The sequence below is a fragment of the Saccopteryx bilineata genome, chromosome 3 (assembly GCF_036850765.1).
Source record: "Saccopteryx bilineata isolate mSacBil1 chromosome 3, mSacBil1_pri_phased_curated, whole genome shotgun sequence".
Taxonomy (NCBI): domain Eukaryota; kingdom Metazoa; phylum Chordata; class Mammalia; order Chiroptera; family Emballonuridae; genus Saccopteryx; species Saccopteryx bilineata.
Window position 1 is genome coordinate 147982539 of NC_089492.1, and position 19905 is coordinate 148002443.

General features: G+C 42.2%; 1 protein-coding gene across 1 annotated transcript; it reads left to right on the forward strand.

Annotated features, from left to right (window-relative positions):
• The first annotated feature begins 10208 nt into the window (after positions 1–10208).
• Positions 10209–18822, forward strand: LOC136328836 (interleukin-36 beta-like). The gene is made up of 5 exons (XM_066264826.1): positions 10209–10276; positions 11033–11120; positions 12431–12541; positions 14959–15098; positions 15846–18822. Exons 2-5 carry the CDS (start codon positions 11105–11107, stop codon positions 16056–16058), a joined length of 480 nt encoding a protein of 159 aa, XP_066120923.1. The 5' UTR covers positions 10209–10276; positions 11033–11104; the 3' UTR covers positions 16059–18822.
• Positions 18823–19905: the final 1083 nt, after the last annotated feature.

The window sequence follows — 19905 nt, forward strand, 5'->3', positions numbered from 1 at the left end:
CCAGCGAATTTTATCAAACATTCAAAGAAGACTTGGTTCCTATTCTACTGAAAGTCTTCCAAAAAATTGAAGAAGAAGCAATACTTCCAAACACATTTTATGAAGCCAACATAACCCTCATCCCAAAACCAGGCAAGGATGGCACAAAAAAAGAAAACTACAGACCAATATCTCTAATGAATACAGATGCTAAAATACTAAACAAAATACTAGCAAATCGAATACAACAACATATTAAAAAAATAATACATCATGGTCAAGTGGGATTCATCCCAGAATCTCAAGGATGGTTCAACATACATAAAACGGTTAATGTAATATACCATATCAACAAAACAAAGAACAAAAACCACATGATCTTATCAATAGACGCAGAAAAGGCTTTTGATAAAATACAACACAATTTTATGTTTAAGACTCTCAACAAAATGGGTATAGAAGGAAAATATCTCAGCATGATAAAGGCCATATATGATAAACCATCAGCTAACATCGTATTAAATGGCACTAAACTGAAGGCTTTCCCCCTTAAAACAGGAACAAGACAGGGTTGTCCACTCTCTCCACTCTTATTTAATGTGGTTCTAGAGGTTCTAGCCAGAGCAATCAGACAAGACAAAGAAATAAAAGGCATCCATATCGGAAAAGAAGAAGTAAAAGTATCACTTTTTGCAGATGATATGATCCTATACATCGAAAACCCCAAAGAATCCACAAAAAGACTACTAGAAACAATAAGCCAATACAGTAAGGTCGCAGGATACAAAATTAACATACAGAAGTCAATAGCCTTTCTATATGCCAACAATGAAACAACTGAGAACGAACTCAAAAGAATAATCCCCTTCACGATTGCAACAAAAAAAATAAAATACTTAGGAATAAACATAACAAAGAATGTAAAGGACTTATATAATGAAAACTATAAACCATTGTTAAGGGAAATCGAAAAAGATATAATGAGATGGAAGAATATACCTTGTTCTTGGCTAGGAAGAATAAATATAATCAAGATGGCTATATTACCCAAAGCAATATACAAATTTAATGCAATTCCCATCAAACTTCCAATGACGTTTTTTAAAGAAATAGAGCAAAAAATCATCAGATTTATATGGAACTATAAAAAACCCCGAATAGCCAAAGCAATCCTAAAGAAAAAGAATGAAGCTGGGGGCATAACAATACCTGACTTCAAACTCTATTATAGGGCCACGACAATCAAAACAGCATGGTATTGGCAGAAAAATAGACACTCAGACCAATGGAACAGAATAGAAAGTCCAGAAATAAAACCACATATATATAGTCAAATAATTTTTGATAAAGGGGCCAACAACACACAATGGAGAAAAGAAAGCCTCTTCAATAAATGGTGCTGGGAAAACTGGAAAGCCACATGCAAAAGAATGAAACTGGACTACAGTCTCTCTCCCTGTACAAAAATTAACTCAAAATGGATCAAAGATCTAAACATAAGACCTGAAACAATTAAGTACATAGAAGAAGACATAGGTACTCAACTCATGGACCTGGGTTTTAAAGAGCATTTTATGAATTTGACTCCAATGGCAAGAGAAGTGAAGGCAAAAATTAATGAATGGGACTACATCAGACTAAGAAGTTTTTGCTCAGCAAGAGAAACTGATAACAAAATAAACAGAAAGCCAACTAAATGGGAAATGCTATTTTCAAACAACAGCTCAGATAAGGGCCTAATATCCAAAATATACAAAGAACTCATAAAACTCAACAACAAACAAACAAACAATCCAATAAAAAAATGGGAAGAGGATATGAATAGACACTTCTCCCAGGAAGAAATACAAATGGCCAACAGATATATGAAAAGATGCTCATCTTCTTTAGCTATTAGAGAAATGCAAATCAAAACGGCAATGAGATACCACCTCACACCTGTTCGATTAGCTGTTATTAGCAAGTCAGGTAATAGCAAATGTTGGAGAGGCTGTGGAGAAAAAGGAACCCTCATACACTGTTGGTGGGAATGTAAAGTAGTACAACCATTATGGAAGAAAGTATGGTGGTTCCTCAAAAAACTGAAAATAGAACTACCTTATGACCCAGCAATCCCTCTACTGGGTATATATCCCCAAAACTCAGAAACATTGATACGTAAAGACACATGCAGCCCCATGTTTATTGCAGCATTGTTCACAGTGGCCAGGACATGGAAACAACCAAAAAGCCCATCAATAGATGACTGGATAAAGAAGATGTGGCACATATACACTATGGAATACTACTCAGCCATAAGAAATGATGGCATCAGATCATTTACAGAAAAATGGTGGGATCTTGATAGCATGATACGAAGCGAAATAAGTAAATCAGAAAAAAACAGGAACTGTATTATTCCATACGTAGGTGGGACATAATAGTGAAACTAAGAGACATTGACAAGAGTGTGGTGGTTACGGGGGGAGGGGGGAATGGGAGAGGGATAGGGGGTGGGGAGGGGCACAAAGAAAACAAGATAGAAGGTGACAGAGGACAATCTGACTTTGGGTGGTGGATATGCAACATAATTGAACGACAAGATAACCTGGACTTGTTATCTTTGAATATATGTATCCTGATTTATTGATGTCACCCCATTAAAAAAATAAAATTATAAAAAAAAATATTAAAAATGAAAGATTTTACTCTAACTTTAGCAATGTCAGGGTGCTGTTATTATAGGTGACCTTTTTTTGTTCTTTTTTATTTGCTTGTGTATTCTAGTTATTATACAATAAAGGTGGGTTACTTGTGTCATTGGGATAATTAATCTCTAGGTGATCAGGGTAGACATCATTTCTGGTGGCCCTCAGTTGAACACAGACAACACACTCCCTTGTTCTCATCCCACTCTTCCCTATTATTCACAGGAACACTGAATTCATTCGTTTGTGTTTGTCTCTTCAACGAATATTGATGAATTCTATTAATGGACCACACACCATTTCTGACACAAAGAACATGGTTAATAAGACAGACAAGTGTCCTGTCCCAATGGAGCTGGTATTTAGGTGATAAGATAATATGTGCATAGATATATACATACATATATGTCCATGGTCGTGGAGACATTATTTCTGAAGAAAACATGGAGAAGAATTAGGGATGAGAGCATGACTGAGGGGCTCTAATATTGTCTAATACAGAAGGTGTCAGGGGAGATCTCATTCAGAGGGTGCTTTTTGCAAATGCATGGAAGTGAATTGAACCCTGTTAGGTCTGGGGAAGCCCTCTGCTGCAGAGTCAACAGGAAAGGCTCCCGTGAGGCTGAGCTCTGGGAAAGAATCAGCAGGCCCAGAGCAGCCAGAGCAGGGCAGCGAAGGGTGGGACAGAGGCATGGGGAAAGACAAGCAGGGCCAGATCATGTGGGCTGGTGTGGGCAGTCGTTCAGGTATGATTCTGGGTGACGTGGTGAAGCCATTAGAGAATGCTGACGGGAGTGATGTCACCACACTGAGTCTGTGACTCTGCTGATGACTGAGTGGACGTTTAACTGTAGGGGTGAGAACATGACTGGGAGCCATCCAGGGGCTGCTGCAGTACTCTAGGGGAGAGAGGGAATGGTGCATTTCAGAGAATAGAACTGAAGCCAGTGGTGGTGAATTTACACAGAGGCAAATTTTGGCATAGAACGAGTCAGATGTTTAACAGGTAGGGCTGACTGACATTATTGGGCTTCAAGGGGAATGATTCCCATCCATGCCGTTGGGGGGCTGAGTCTGATCCCCAGTGCAGAGCTACGAAGCCGCAGCCCCTCAGGTCCACCTACCATGCGAGTCCTCTCTGTTGGACATAGTACAGGTTTCGCTAGCCATCATGGGACGCAGACCTGTGTCACAGCTGCTGGAAACACCACACGATGGTTAAGAACAGAGACCTGGGTTCTAACTTGGCTAAATTTCTCAGTAGCTAAGTAATTTTGAGTAAATTTTGTTATCTCTCAGGACCTCTGTTTTTGTTTATTTCATAAAAAATTAAGATTAATGTCCCCTAAAAGGTTGTGGTGAAAATTAAAAGATTAATCAGGTAGATCTCTATGACTTTGTCAGACACAGAATAACTCTCTGTATTGGTTATGTACCAGTCAATGTGGTGGCCCAGGTAAACATGGTATTCACCCCCTCCCACAACCACACCCAAATTGCAACAGAACTACAGAACAACCATCATTTAGAGCTGCCTGACATCAAGCTGAATGCCACTAGGCAATTAAAGAATCCATACTGAGATGGTAGGAGGGGTGGAGACACTGACCAGGCTGGTCTTACACTCACATGTGGGGGATATAATCAGGAGGGATACTTTGGATGCAGAGTTTGCCCCTGAAGAACGAGGGGTCCTGGACCCATATCACGCTGCCAGCCCAAGATTTTGGTGCTGGAAAGAGAAGTCCACATAAGTTCTGACTGTGAAAACCACTGGGGATATAGGCTCAGAGAGACTAAGGCTGCTGGAATCTCTGGCATTCTTCTTAAAGGAACTGTGCATAGACTTACTTGAACTTGCTCCATCTGAGCTCCAGTACCAGACAGCAGTTTTCAAGTCACCAAGAGCATGTGGAAATTGCTGGTCAAATCAGTTTGTAAATATGATGTATATGTTTGCTCGCTTTGTGTGTGGGAGACAGGTTGTAAGCTGGCAAAGTCATTATAGTGTAAGGCTTAGTTTTAAGACTAAGCCTTTCCCTCCTTTCTAATACTAAGGTCTTCTCAAAACTAAACTTTTTCCCACACCCTTGACTGTTGCATGATGGGGGCGGCGTACAGTCTTATAAGGAATACCATTTATGCCTAAGATAAGTGGCTTTGTAACAGAGACTTCTTTATTTGCATATTGGCTTAAAGGCTTTAACTTTCTACACTATAAAATGAAGCAGACCAGGGGCTCTCGCTCTCTCTCAGTTCCTGCTATCAGAATTGCAGAGGCCTCCCTGATCCATTGCCCTCTATGGGAAAAACAGGTTTTCTGCTTTTCCCTTGGCTTTCTTGTGGCTTGCTTGTATTGGTGAGACACTATTAACAGAATGGCAAACCATCTTCTTACTCCGCTATTACTTTATCATCTGCCCGAATTCAGTGATAACCTGCATGTGAATGGCCACGATGGCGGCCCCTGGCCATTCAGGGAGGATCCAAAGTGTCTGGCATCAGGACTGTGCTGGGTGGTTGAGGGGGCACCTTTCTCTCAGGCAGAAATGCAAGCAGGGGTCATCATTTTTTCCCTGAGCTCTTCCCCTACAGAGCCAGCAGGCAGGCACCATATCTGATATTCCATCAACCTGGCTCATTGTTCACCCTGCCCTGGTGATTACCTAAATGCCCCACCCAGTTTTCCACCCCGAACAAGCTGTTGCCAGGGGCTTTTCTATACAAATCTTGACTCATGCTTCAGATTTTTCTAAAATCTCTCAAACAAGCAACATCTGGACTGAATGTGCCACGTACCTCTTTCTAAGTGGCCCCAGACCTAGCACAAGCAGCAGTTAAACTTGGTTCACAGCTTGGCCTTACCTGGGCTGCTCTAAGCCCAGCATAAATAGCACCATCTGCAGATTGCTTTGTAGGTCATGCCTGGTGGCCCCAGGCAGAACACAGGAGGGAGTTGACCTTGGCCTACACCTCTTGGGAGGCTCCAGAGATATAGCACCCAGTGGACAGCTTCAGATCACTACAAAGCACCACCCAGCCACCTCCACAACTGACAATCAGGGACAGACTAGCAGGCATCAAGCTCTGCTAAAGAATGTCCTGCTCTGTGGGATAGACCTCTGCACAGCTGATCCTCCACAGGAGGTCAGTGGTCATTGGTTACAGCCAGTTTTTATAGCTGATAGGCCTAGGGGTAAATCCCATCAACTGACGAGCCAACACCAATCAAGCCTGAACTAAAAGAGGAGGATGTACACAGCATACACAGGGAGGCTGAAATTACACTTTAAGTGTCCAGCTTGGGTAATCGGGGAAGCTATGCCACTGGACCCTACAGAATACCTGCATTAGGCCACTCTACTAAGCCTGGGGAGACATACCAGCTCTACTTAATACATAGAAACAAACACAGGGAGGCTGCCAAAAGTGAAGAGATAAAACAAAATGTCCCAGATTAAAGGACATAACAAAACTCCAGAAAAAGAAATAAACACAAGCATCTACTAGATACAGAGTTCAAAACACTGATTAGAAGGATGCTCAATGAACTTATTGAGAAATTCAGGACAATAAATGTTGGGAAAATAGCTGTGTTAGGCTTGCTCGCTTGTACTTTGCCTGATTACTGCGTGAGCACATATGCGTAGGCTATGTGAGGAAGGCTGTGGGTGCTTGCCCTCAGAATTGTGGATGACGGATTGTGGACTGCCTCCTGCCACTGTGAGGGATCGTTTTGCTCTTCATTCACTTGCTGCCATGAGAAGAGGTTTTCCCCCTCCTGTTTGCGTATCTGCTGTTGTGAGAATCTATTAAACGGTAATGGCCCAATGCTTTCTGGCTCTGCAGTTTCTCTACTGTCTCCCCGAATCCAGTGGGGACCTGCCTGGCCTCAACCACTGGCATTACATCTGGTGAAGTTGTTAGAATTATAGTCACATTGGTATGAAGCCACCAAAACCCTTGAAAGGTTGGGTAGAGGAGGGGTCATTGTTCTCCAGCACATGGTTCCCCATAATTGTCCTTTTGGGGGCCGTGGGCTAGGTGTTCTTTACATCCCTGCAAGAAGAGATGCAGCACTAGCGATGGTATGAACTGGAACGAGCACTGGAGGAGGAGGCTGACTGGGTTTGAGAGCTGTAGTGTGAGATGCAGGCTGAACATCAATGGCACCTGGAACTGGAAGGGTCTCTGGAGAAAGAATTACAGTTTTGTGAGCTGCAAATTGCCCTGGAAGCTGAATGTTGGCACTGACAGTTGTTAGAAAAACAACTGTGGGTATAAGAGCTCGAGTCTAAGCATCAAGCCGAGAGCCAGCAGCTATAGGATCCATGTAGAAAGAGCTGCATCCGTGCAGGTGTAGTGACTCTGAATCAGTGGGAGCAGGTGTTTCCAACTCTCCTTTTCTGAGGAGGAAGTTTCAGTTGAAACTGCTATCCGCAGACTCAGAGCCCAGTTGGTGGTCACCCAGAAGCTAGAGATCCAGCAACCAAGAGTCCTGCAGGAGCAGGCACAACCCCCTCTGCAAGTAGTGGAGCACTCTGGGGTCCAGCCCTACGCCCAGGCAGAGGTAATAGAGTTGGGGGTACAATTCAAGCAGAAACCCACTAAGCCCCAGGCAGCCCAGTTGCTGCAGTTGTGGAAAATAGGGGTGGATGGCATCATGTTCTCTAGAACAGAGATGTAGAAATTGGCTTTCATTTCCACACACTTCCCATTGAGGCATCACCTTTAGTACTTCCATGACAACCCAGGAAACCATGCCCTATTAGAATGGATGATGGCTGCCATTTATACAGTCTGGCAAAATGCTGGAGACTTTCTGGGGTCAGTGAGTCAGTGGCAGACATATATGGAGCTGCCCCAGGTCCTTTGGGAATTAAGTATGAAGAATGCTGCTTTTAATATGAGGTCCTATGGGCCAGATGAGGAAATGTATATGGCAGGGATGAGGAACCCTATTCTCTGTAGTCCGCATCAGCCCTTTTTGGGTCACTAGTGGCTATCATTTGGTGGAGCTGGAGGCAGCATGGAACCACGAGGCTGTGAGGGCTGCTGCCCGTGCTGCCCCCACCCACGCCCCACACAGACTAACAAGAGAAGTGGGTTTGTAAAGAGTACATTAACACAGGTGTCGGTAGATTTGATTGCAGCTGGGGAAGATGGGGAGAAATGAGATGGCAAATCTAAAAAAATTCTGTTAGAGCTTTGGTGGCAGCTTGAACTGGAACAGAGGTTCTAGCCGCTAAAAAAGCAGGGGAAGCAGGCAGCCCCAGCAGCTGCCAAGAATATGCCTGGTGTTCAGGTTGCACAGATGCAAGATTATTTTTCGGACACATCTGTAGAAGAGGCGGATCCTCCATGACCCATTGTCTCAGTTTGAATAAGGGGAAGGCTGAGGGACCTGTCCAATGGGATTGGTGGGGGCTGGAGGCCCCATGTAAAATTAACAACCCACTGGTCCCCTTCTAATGTGCAGCAGCTGTTGCATTAGAAGGTAATAGGTGCCTTTTTGCAGCAGCAGCAGCTAAGAGAACTGTCTAGGTGGCACAGACCTTGAATATATTTGACCCCGTTAAGCCCAGTTACCTTGCTGAGAGGTTTGGATGGGGCTCTGACAATGGACTGAAAGCTTATGAAAAAGTGCTGAGACCCATTAATAAAGAGCTGTGTGGCTAGTTGCATGAAATAGACCTTTACCTTCGTGATTTGCACAGACAGCTGGGCTGTCTATTGTGAACTGATCAATGAGTAGGGTAATGGACTCTTGGACTATGACCAGAGTGAGGCACCAGCTCCCTTGCTGGATTGACATGCCTCTTGTGGACAGGACTATGAGAGACTTCGATGGGGGTAGTGGCACCTGTGGAGACTCTCTTTCACCAGGAAGCTGCTCCCACTCAGTTGCAAAGATGCACCAAGGACATTTTCTTCAATAGACATGGCCCTGGACTGTATAGACCTTCCCACCTATCATGGGGTAGAGGGCTAGAGATTGACCTCCAGTTAATGCACTGGGCAAAGACTCAGGGAGACACTCTGGACCAGTCAGAAATGAAAGATACACTAACTGAAATAAAGGCTAATTTACAGAGAATCAACAGTAGAATAGATGAAGCTGAGAATCAAATCAGCCATTTAGTATATATGAAAGCAAAAATAACCCAACAAAAATAGCAAAAAGGAAAAAGGATACAAAAAATAGAGGACAGTTTAAGGAGCCTCTGGGACAGCATCAAGCGTACCAACATTCACTTCATGAGGGTGCCAGAAGGAGAAGAGAGAGTACAAGGGATTGAGATTTTATTTGAAAAAACAATCACTGAAAATTTCCCTAAACTGGTGAAAGAAAAAGACATCTAAGTCCAGAAAGACCAAAAAGTCCTAAATAAAATGAACCCAGAGAGACTCACACCAAGACACATCATAATTCCAATGGAAAAAGTTAAAAAACAAAACACAACAGAGAATCTTAAAAGCAGCAAAAGAAAGGCAGTTGGTTACTTGCAAGGGAGTTTTGATACGGCTGTCAGCTGATCTCTCAACAGAAATTTTGCAGGCCAGAAAGAATAGACCAGAAACATTCAAAGTCATGAAAAATAAGGACCTACAACCAAGATTACTCTACCCAGCAAAGCTATCATTTAAAATTGAAGGACAGATAAAGAGCTTCCCAGACAAGAAAAAGCTAAAAGAGTTTATCACCAACAAACCAGTATTACATAGGATGTTAAGGGTCTTCTTTAAGAAGAAGAAAAAAATAAATAAAATAAAAAATTTGAACAATAAAATGGCAATAAATACATCTCTATCAACAACTGAATATAAAAAACAAAATGAACAGGTAGAACATAAACAGACTCATAAACACAGAGAACATTTTGACAATTGCCAGATAAGAGGAAGGTTGAGGGATAGGTGAATAAGGTGACAGGGTTAAGAGTGCAAATTGGTTGTTACAAAATAGTCATGAAATGTAAACTATAGCATAGGGAATAGGATGAATAATCTGGTAACTTAGTGATGGTGTCAGACAGGTATGAGAATTATTGGAATGATCACTTAGTAAGTTATGTAATGTCTAATCACTGGGGTGTATGCTTCAAACTAATGTAATAATGTATGTCAACTGTAATTGAAAAATAAAAATGATAAAATAAAAAAGAAACAGTGGTTATATAACACCCTCTAGTGAGTGATGGTGAATTGTTCCAAGGTAGATGTAGACGAGGTGTGGCTCATGAGGTCATTGAATCAAGAGAGTCAGACCTCTGTCCCCAAGGTGGTCCAAAGGAAGTTCCCCTTTGTAACAAAGCCTCTGGCCTAATTTGTATTTATATACTGATGTTTCCTGGCACATGACCTGCTTCGGTCTCTCCTGGACCCTAGAACAGCTACGCCAATGTTGCCTGCCAGTCACCCATTGACATCTTACAGGACCTGTGTGCAAGACCGGACTTCTGACAAAGAGGGCACACCCAGACCAGGAAATGACCTTCTTCTTATCTCATCTGTAACCTGATAGTCCTGGACAGCCTTCTAGAACCCTTGCTTGCATGCTGGTGGAGCCTGACTCCGGTCCAGGGACTAGAGGATCTCTTTGAACAAAGGTAACTTCTGCTGCTCCACAACCATGTGGTAGGCAGCTTCTTTCACTGCTCAGTGTCTAACTTAGAGGAACCTCTGGGGCTATGGAGGCCAGGTCTCAGACACAGGACATCAGAGGAGCTGCTCCCACAAGTATGGGTGGCTGCTTACTCCCTCGAGGGATAAATGTGGGATCAGTCACCAAGAGCTGAGGCAGGGAGGGTGGTGAGCTACCAGTTCTCACTATGGGGAGTCTGTGGAATTCTCAGTGAAATGTTCAGCTGTCTTATGCTCAAGCCTAGAGACAGATGTCCTCTGACTGTCAAACATCTAAAGGATCCTGTGAATGTCCATGGAAGGATCCTTAGAGATGCCTGTTTGGATGGGAAATGGGGGGTGGAATAGGGGTCAGAGAGACAGGATTGCTGCCAGTTATTTAGAATGTTCAAGCTTGAAGTCGGGATAGTTGGTGACTTACCGTTTGTAAAAGGCTGAAGAGAGTTGAACATACAGTCTTTCTTCCTTCTTTAAACCCAGAAACTCATTGTCCTAGGACGTGTTTGGGGGTGTTCTGGAATCTCCAAGGCCCTCACAGTCTGGAGAGCCAGGACCATCTAGTCATGACAGAGATGGGGGTTTCCGTTTGGGTTTTCTGGCTTTGGAACATGCTTTTCCCATCCTCAGTTGGAAATGTGCACCTGGGCCAGGATCTCAGGGCAGCCTCCTCCAGGGGAGGAGAGAGCAGTGAATACCTTGTTTCTTTCCTCTTTTCTTCACAGGACCAGCTGCTGACAACCTCCTCACCACCATCTGATCTACTGCATCCTTTATACAGAAAGCCTTGATAGAACATGGTCAATCCACAGAGTAAGTGGGAAATTACAAACCAGCTTAGTAGTCTCTCTGTCTCACTGAAAAAATAGGGGACAAGGGTCCCTTTCATTAGCTCAGAGACAGGTGTTTTTGCTAAAATAATCAGATCGTGAAACCTGCACTTGAAAATCTCAGAGCTTTAAGTTCTTGTTTTATTATGTGCATTTAAATTATTTATGTATTTTGATAAAGTGAAGAAAGAAAAACCCAAACAATATACTGATGACCAATTTAACTGTTTTTGGTTTGTTAGTACCCAGAGACTGCCAGTCAGAAAAGGACAAGTCACTGATACCTGTTGAAAACCTACATGAATGCATGTAGATCCTTCTGAGATGCTTTGATGCACAAACCAGCCCCAGCCTTGGTTCCCTTTCCTTTCTCCTCATAGCTGTTCTTTCTCAGAACAAAAGCCAGTACGGTCACCCAGTATTCTGAGGGAGACATGTTTCAAGACCCCCAGCGATGCCTGAAACTGCAGACAGTACCAAACCCTGTATGTACCTTTCCCTTAATGGAAGCACTTTACAGCTGCTCTCTGGCATATCCAGATCCCCAGCATCACTACTCTTGTGCTTTGGGGCCATTGTTAAGTAAAATAAGGGTGCTGAAACACAAGCACTGGGATAGCACAACAGTACATCTGATAGCCGACTCTGAAGCATCTTATGGGTGGGAATGTTTACATTGTGGACATGCTGGGCAAAGGGATGAGTCAAAGCCCAGGTACAATTCTCAGAATGGTATGCGATTTAAAACACAAGTTGTTTATGTCTGCAATTTTCCATTTAATGTTTTTGGTGTTTGTTTTTTACAGAGACAGAGCGAGAGTCAGAGAGAGGGATAGATAGGGACAGACAGACAGGAACAGAGAGAGATGAGAAGCATCAATCATCAGTTTCTCGTTGTGGCACTTTAGTTGTTCATTGATTGCGTTCTCATATGTGCCTTGACTGTGGGGCTATAGCAGACCAAGTAACCCATTGCTCAAGCCAGTGACCTTGGGTACAAGCTGGTGAGCTTTGCTCAAACCAGATGAGCCCGTGCTCAAGCTGGCGACCTCAGGGTCTTGAACCTGGGTCCTCCACATCGCAGTCCTATGCTCTATCCACTGCGCCACCACCAGGTCAGGCCATTTAATGTTTTTGGACCACAGTTGAAGGTAGGTAACTGAAAACAGTGGGTAAGAGTGTGGGGGCCACTATATTAATGGATACAACCAGGGCCTGAAAATTTATAATGTCTTGTGTGTTTAGTGTTTTTTGTTTTGTTTTGTTTGTGTTTTTTTTTTTGTCATCTGGCAGCACAGGGAAGTCCAGGATCCTATATTATTCGTGATATTCAACAGATGGTGTGGGTCCTGAACGAATACAACTCTTTAATTGCAGTTCCTTGTACCAGGGATGACAAACCTGGTGAGTGATAATTAAAGCCACTGTTGCCTCTTAAAGGGACACCAGCACCAAGGAGGATGGGCTGAGCTTGTTACAAAAAGGCTGTGGCCTAATTCTGGGCACCAGCTTAGTGTCCCTAGGAAGGTTATGAAAGAGCAAGATAACTCCTTCCCACAAAGGAAACACTGGACCTAGGATGAGGTGTGATGATGGGCAGCTCTCCGTACCCTAAGGTGCTGTCTCCCAGTGAGAAGGGGTTGTGCATTCGGTCAGCAGCCGCCCTTCTCCTTAGAACTTCTCTTATTTAAATTTCAACCATGTCCACAGATTAAACTACTTCACCTTCCACTTCAATCCTGCACACTGTACTAACTTGGCATCCTCTCTTCTAGTAACAGCAGAATATTTCTTCTCATCAAAAGTTAACCCTTCTTCTGTCAATTATGCATCAATAAATCTGGGGGAAAGCCAGTCTAACTCAGTCAGCTCTTTGCCTTTCCCTGAACTTCTGTGTTTGATCTCATTTCCCTGTTCCCTGCATTTCCCACCTTTGTCTGTCTGTAGCGTCGTTTCCATCACTGGCATAAATGCTCTGATATAGTATTTCCAAACTTAATTTTAAAAAGCTTCTCTTGATGCCCACATTTCATTCCTATGATCATTCTGTTTTTCTCTGCACAAGGTACCATTCTATACCAACCACAGCAAACTCTGGATGAGCCGAATATACATCCCGTTTCTGTTTCACCTCCTGCTCATGCTTGCATCAAACAATTTGACTTCTAAACTTGTCATTGACTTTCCTTTAAACTCGTCTTTTCAAGGTCACCTATATACTTTCCACGCTCACATTTAGTTCTTCAGCCACAGTCAGCATAGATAATTCTTCCTTTCTGAAATACTCTCCATCTTCTCTTTTATAAGAATTTGTCTTGTAGTTCACTGGCTCCTCTTCCACATTTTCCTTTTTGACTCCACTTTCCTGTCAATTCTCTCAGTGCTATGAATCCCCAGGCTCAGTGTTATCACTTCATCACCCCTGAAGATCCTGCATGCTGGTCTCTTAGATTGATGTATCACCTCTATTATTGGCATTTATGCTTCCACCTGATGAACATGTCACCCATGTCCCTTCAGTGCTCCCTCAGACACTATTAACCTTGTCTATCCCAAGTGGAACTATGGATCTGAATTCTCAGAACTGTTGACAATCTCGCCCTACCCTGTCTCCATTAGCAACACTCCCATGACCCTGTCTGCTGGAGCCCAAAATGCAGGAAGATCCTTGATTCCTCCCTTTGTTTAATCTCTATCAAATCCATCAGCAAGGACTGATGAGTCTATAGGAAGAAAAACTATATTTCTAAGATGATTTTCATGTCTCTCCTGAACCACTGCCCTCCCTCATACTTCATTAGTGCAACCTCCCATCCATCCTCCACAAAGCATCCTGAGCAACCAGTCTTCTTGGAAGCCTTGACCGTACCGATTTCTTTTCCACTTGTGGCCTTGACCATTCCTTTTGTTAACAGTCCTCCTCACAACAACCTCCACCACCTTATCAAATTACCTCACTAGCCTCCTTTTAGCTCTAAGGTCCTGGGTTGACTTCACCTTTGTGGAGAGGTCTTGGTTGATTTTTCTATCTGATTTTGGTTTTTTTTCTTACTATCACAGCGTTTGGTGAATTTCCCCAATCAGGCATTGGCATTTGTGTGGGTCTGGCCATTTTCTGCTTACATCTTTTCATCTCATTTTTTGTGGAGGCAATGAGTATGTCTGCCTGTCCTGAGTGGGCATTGGAGAAGGTGGAAAGTGGGTTAATTCCCCACCCCCTGCCCAGAAGAAGTCTCCTGTCTAGGCTCTGGGCTTAATTATCTAGAAATTAAATTTAGCTGGTAGTGACATAAAACCCATGTGACTGGGATTTATATGAGATGAAGTATATTTCTTTCTCAAGTGAAAGAAGGCAGACTGGGGAAAGTGTGCTGAGTCCAGGGTGCCTTATGAACTAGAAAGTCACCTCAACCCTCATCTGAGTGTAGGAAGACACAGAGTATAAAGAAGGAGCTCTTCCCAGCTGAGGGAGCTCCCCTAAAGAATATCCTTGGAAATGTCATACAATTCTTCCACTTATAGCTTATGGGCTACAACTTAAGCATATGGTCCAAGTTCGCTGCAAGTGTGGTGGGGAATTTTATTTGTATTTTCAGGAAGCAATATGCCTTGGTAACACTTGGTTCTGATATCAAGAAAGAAAACATGAAATGTGTTTCAAATTATGATGGCGGGTTTCCATTCCATGGCTCATTGGTGGAGCCTCCTAGTGCCGACCCTGCTGGTTAGAAACCCTGGCTGAGAGTGGTCACCAAATGTTAGAAAGAACTGTCCTCTCTGCTGCCTGGAGCATGACACCTGTTTCCGTCTCCCTGTTCCAGTCTCTATTCTCACAATGCCATGTACAGACACAGAATTAAATGATGGAGGAGAAGGCAGTTTGATCTACATGGGAGTCAAGGGCATGGATCTCTGTCTTTACTGTGGAGAAGTTGAGAACTACCCAACTTTGCAGCTTGAGGTGAGTGGTTGTGTAGATAATAAGAGTATTTTGTGAGACAGACTTTTTATTACATTTAATATGTTACTGAATAAAAGTAACATCTCTTCAATCCTGGATTAGTTGGTGTAAGAAACCGGATTTGGCTCATCCCCAAATCAATACACACTGCTTTTGGAATGGGTGTAACACTCATTTTAATGTCAGAGCTTCCTCTGAATGCCAGAGAGGACTCCCACAGGGACATTGCAGAAAGGCCAGGGCTGTTGACTTCCCCATTCTCCATCCTCCTCAACTGCCTCCCAGGAATCCTCTGAGACATTGGGGTAACTCCCATATAAGCACAGGCCACACACGCAGAGGAGACAAGGGAAGGCAATTAGCCTGGGTTCTGTGGGTTTCATGTCTGTGGTCCCTACACTGAAGGAGGCATTTGTGGTCAAGAAGCTTATCTTTCCGTTATGATGGATGCTGCAATGTGCAAACCCTCTCCAGACTAGGAATCTCATGAAACTGGCCTGAATCTGCTGGTGGGTGCATTGCAAGAGCATCTATGAGACAGCACTGCTCAGGTAAGAGGATGTTGTCTCAAAGAATCAGAAGCACCTGGTGTTGTAGGGTCTCCGGCAAGCCAAACTGCTGGGAATCCGTGCATTCTGACACCTGGCATCTTCTCATCAGCCTGTGTCCCTCCCTTTAGCATAAGCAGTCACTACCAGGGCTGAGTTAGTTTAACTCCCTCTCTAATAGGCCTCTTTCCTCTCCTAGGAGGAAAACATAATGGATCTGTACAAGGAGAAGACAGCGCAGAAGCCCTTTCTCTTTCTTCACTGCACAGAGGGCTCCACCTCAACCTTCCAGTCGGTTGCCTACCCCGGTTGGTTCATAGCCGATTCCTCTGAGGGTCATCAGCCCGTCACCCTCACCCAGGAGAGGGGCAAAACTTACACCACCAACTTCTATTTTGATCCTGAGAAGTAAATCGTGCCCAAGGAAAGAAGAGGGGTGGGGTTAGGGTGTTGGAGAAGCATCAACTCATTTTTCCATTTATTCAATAGTTCTGCAAATGTCTGCTTCTCATACATGACCTGACTGGGGCTTAAATCGGTGAGTTTAGGGTTGAGTCGACAACGTCAGGATGGAGCCAATGACTTTGGAATTAGTGATCCCGGGCTCAAAGCAGCTACACCAAAGCTGGGTGATTATCGGCATCACTGTCCTTTCCTGGCAGATGCTCAGTGCTTTCAAATCATTGTTTCATAGGTTTTGTCTTTTTTCTTTATTTAGTAGATTTAGATGGGAAGTTAAATTTAGTCCCTTTTCCTTATATTTCTGGAAGCAGATAGTGAAGCCAATTTACCAATAGAAGATGTCTCAGATTAGGTACTATGTGATGCAGTGCAAGGCAGGCTAGCAATGTGCCTGGTGAAATACTCCTCTCATGATTTTACTGTGTAGTTGCAGAAGTAATTCACATGAAGATGAAGCTGTTATCTAAATTCCAGATCAAAGTTAGGCTCTGATAAATCATTTCAGGAATTTGTCTCAAGCTGCTTTAGGCAATTAGAAGAATAGTATAAAAATGCTAATTCTGCCTGTCTGGCCACATCCTGCAAAGGGGGCCCCAAGGAAATCGGGAATTTGGCTCCTCTAATTCTCTGAAATAAAATTAACAATTAAAGGGGATAAACTCTAAACACTCTTAAATACAAAAGCTGATGTATATGTTATTGCTAAGTAACATTGGCTTTCTTTGCAGCCCACTCATGAAGCAGTCACAGAGCTGCGAGGCTTAGGGCAAAGAAAATTTCCCTAACAAAGCTCTAAGTTTTTTTTCAATGGAAAGATAAAGAAGGTCATTCTAAATTTTTTCATCCTTCTGTGCTCTCCAAATTGTCTATTAATTTGTGGGTTAAAGATGTTTTGAAAAATATGATAGTGTTACTTGTCAGTCCTAATAAGTTAGTCAATGACAATGTTCCTGCATATATAGAAAAAGTATTTACTACATTTTGTCAGACTTTTGGAATTGACCTGAGGGGCAGGTATTCCTTACAGTCCTCAAAGCTAAGGCATTGTAAAGTATGTCCCATCAAAAGCTTAAAGGTCAATTAGAAAAAATAAAAAAGAGAGAGTCATACTCTAGAATAGTGGTTGGCAAACTCATTAGTCAACAGAGACAAATATCAACAGTACAATGATTAAATTTTCTTTTGAAAGCCAAAGTTTATAAATTTAAACTATATAGGTAGGTACATTCATTATCAAGGTAGTGTCCATACGTGGTATTTTGTAGAAAAGCCACACTCAAGGAGCCTAAGAGCCACATGTGGCTCGTGAGCCGTGGTTTGTTGATCACTGTCCTAGAACTCCTGCAAATCTTCTTTATCATACTCTTTTTAGTTAAAAAAAATTTTTTTGAATACTGAAAAAAAAATTTGTGGGTTAAAGATGTTTTGTAAAACATGATAGTGTTATTTGTCAGTCCTAATAAGTCAGTCCATTCAGTGGCCAAGAGACTCTGGAATTCAACAAGGAAAGATGGAGAGAGCCGCTCACAGGAATGAGGCAAAGGCCAGATCCTGTTCTCTTGTGGGGCTGAGGATATGTGTGATTTTCCTAGGTCTGTTAAGGCTTCTCAATGGTTTCCTAAAATTCTGGTAAGATACCATAAGTCAGGAGGAGAGACTCACTACACAAAGCAATTATATGAGACTTATTTTACTGAAAAAAAAATTTTAAACATTTCCTCCTCAAGACTTACTTTAGCTAAAATGCATTTTACACCAGCCAAGTAATGGCCTAAGCCTGTCATGTTGTACTGGAATATATTAATTGGCCCTAAGTGGCAAAATTCAATAAAATTACAAACTGGGGGAAAGGCTATGTTCCAATTTTGTCATCAATAGGTCATCATTAAATGCCAGTGAGAAATAAGGAAAGTGAAGCCTTATGGATTAACATCAGCCCCTAAAAAGCAACTTGATTCCAGGAATCCAACATGCCCATTAAGCTTAAGGAAAGGGTTTAAGGCGCTGGAAGTAGTGGTCATGAGATTTGAAAACCAGCTACAAAAAGTGAAAATGTGACAAAAATTCCAGTATCATGCAAACTTTTCCTAAGTGTGACTCCTACTCCTTGTGACAGTTCTCAATGGAACTGAAGTGTGGTTAGGTTGCATGTATAAGGCATTTGGAAGGGTGATAGTGTCAGCATAGACTTAATAAAATTACATTAACATATTAAAAACATTCAAAACAGCAAAGACTCTTATAAATTCTGCTGTATAGGCTAAAAATTTACTTAATATTCTAAAAGGCTTTAATCCCTTCAATATACTAAGACATTTCTTTGAATATCTGTTAGCATTGGCTATATTAACTTTATGTTTATTCTGTATTTTTCTAAACTGCCTCCGAATTGAAATCTAAAAAATCAGACAAATTCAAGTCTCAGCTCACAAACTAAAATAAAAAAATTAAAAAGGGGGATATGTGGAAGACTGCAAGAATGCAATGCCTTGCTGTTTAAGGCTTAGCCAAAGGTTAGGCTTTTTCTCCACACTTCCATATTGACTATGAAGCTGAGTATTTGTACTCATCCCATCCTCCCATCTCACTTTCTTAATTAAGTTGCCTAGAGATAATGTACATGCCCTTCCTCTCACCCTTTGTTTGTTCTGAAGTTTAATTTCAGTTATGCAGGGTGGAAGGTTTTCTGCACTTGGGAGGATTCTTGGATTGCCTTGGAGATGTGTGACTTTGTGTCAGAGACTTCTTTATTTGTATATGGCTCTGCACTATATAATAAAGCAGACTAGGGGCTCTTCTCTGCTCTTGCAAGCTACTTGCGTTGCATAAAGACCTCCAATCACATCCTTTTTTCACTCTGAGTTTATTTCTTCATTCCACACCATTTTCCCTCAAGACCTGGACGATTCCTAGCCGCGCTGGTCCACAACACCATTCCATGTGTTAGAGTCTTGCAATGGCGGATGAGCAAGCAGGCAGGAAAGAAACACTTCTCTCTCTCTTTATGGACTGATTTGCAAAACAGACTGGTGGTGGGAACTCCTTCTCTGCAAACAATAGCAACAAATGGCCCCTCCTAATGGCATCAGGCATGCTGAATCCTGTATTCTGCCACCCTGAGGGTAAGCACCAATCAGGCAAAGTACAAGGTGAGCAAGCCTAACATACTTGTTTGCCCAACAATAACAAACATAATTGTTGATAAAAATTTGAATATGTATATAAAAATTTATGTTAATCTAAGAAGAATAAAAAAAGAATTGTATGCCATTGATACATCAGCAGAAAATTTAGTGAAGCCAAAAAAAAAAAATAATAAGTCAACCAAACAAAAAACATGAATGGAACAAAACCAAAATTATGTGGGCAAAAACCTAAAATAAAATGATATGATAAGCCCAAATAAGTTAGTAATTTCAATAAGAGTAAATAAATTTAATTTATTATTCAAAAATGCATACTTTAAAAAAAGCACATGTAAAGACATATTCTTAATATTTATGCTGACATAACAGGAGTAAAACTAAATCATTCCTGTAATACTGAGGCATATTACAAAGCAATAGTTGTTGGTAGGGACTAGGGGTTGAGATGGAGGCCCGATGTGCCTATGAAAGTTTTCTTGTACTGATAAATTAATTCTGCATCTACCTTGCATGGTGACTGTACAAAGCTACAGGGTGATAACATTGCAAAGATATGTGTGTGTGCGTGTGCATGTGTGTGTGATAAAGAGACTAGTTCTCCAAAAAGATACAACAATCTCAAATGTGTATGCTCTTAATAAGAAGCCTTCA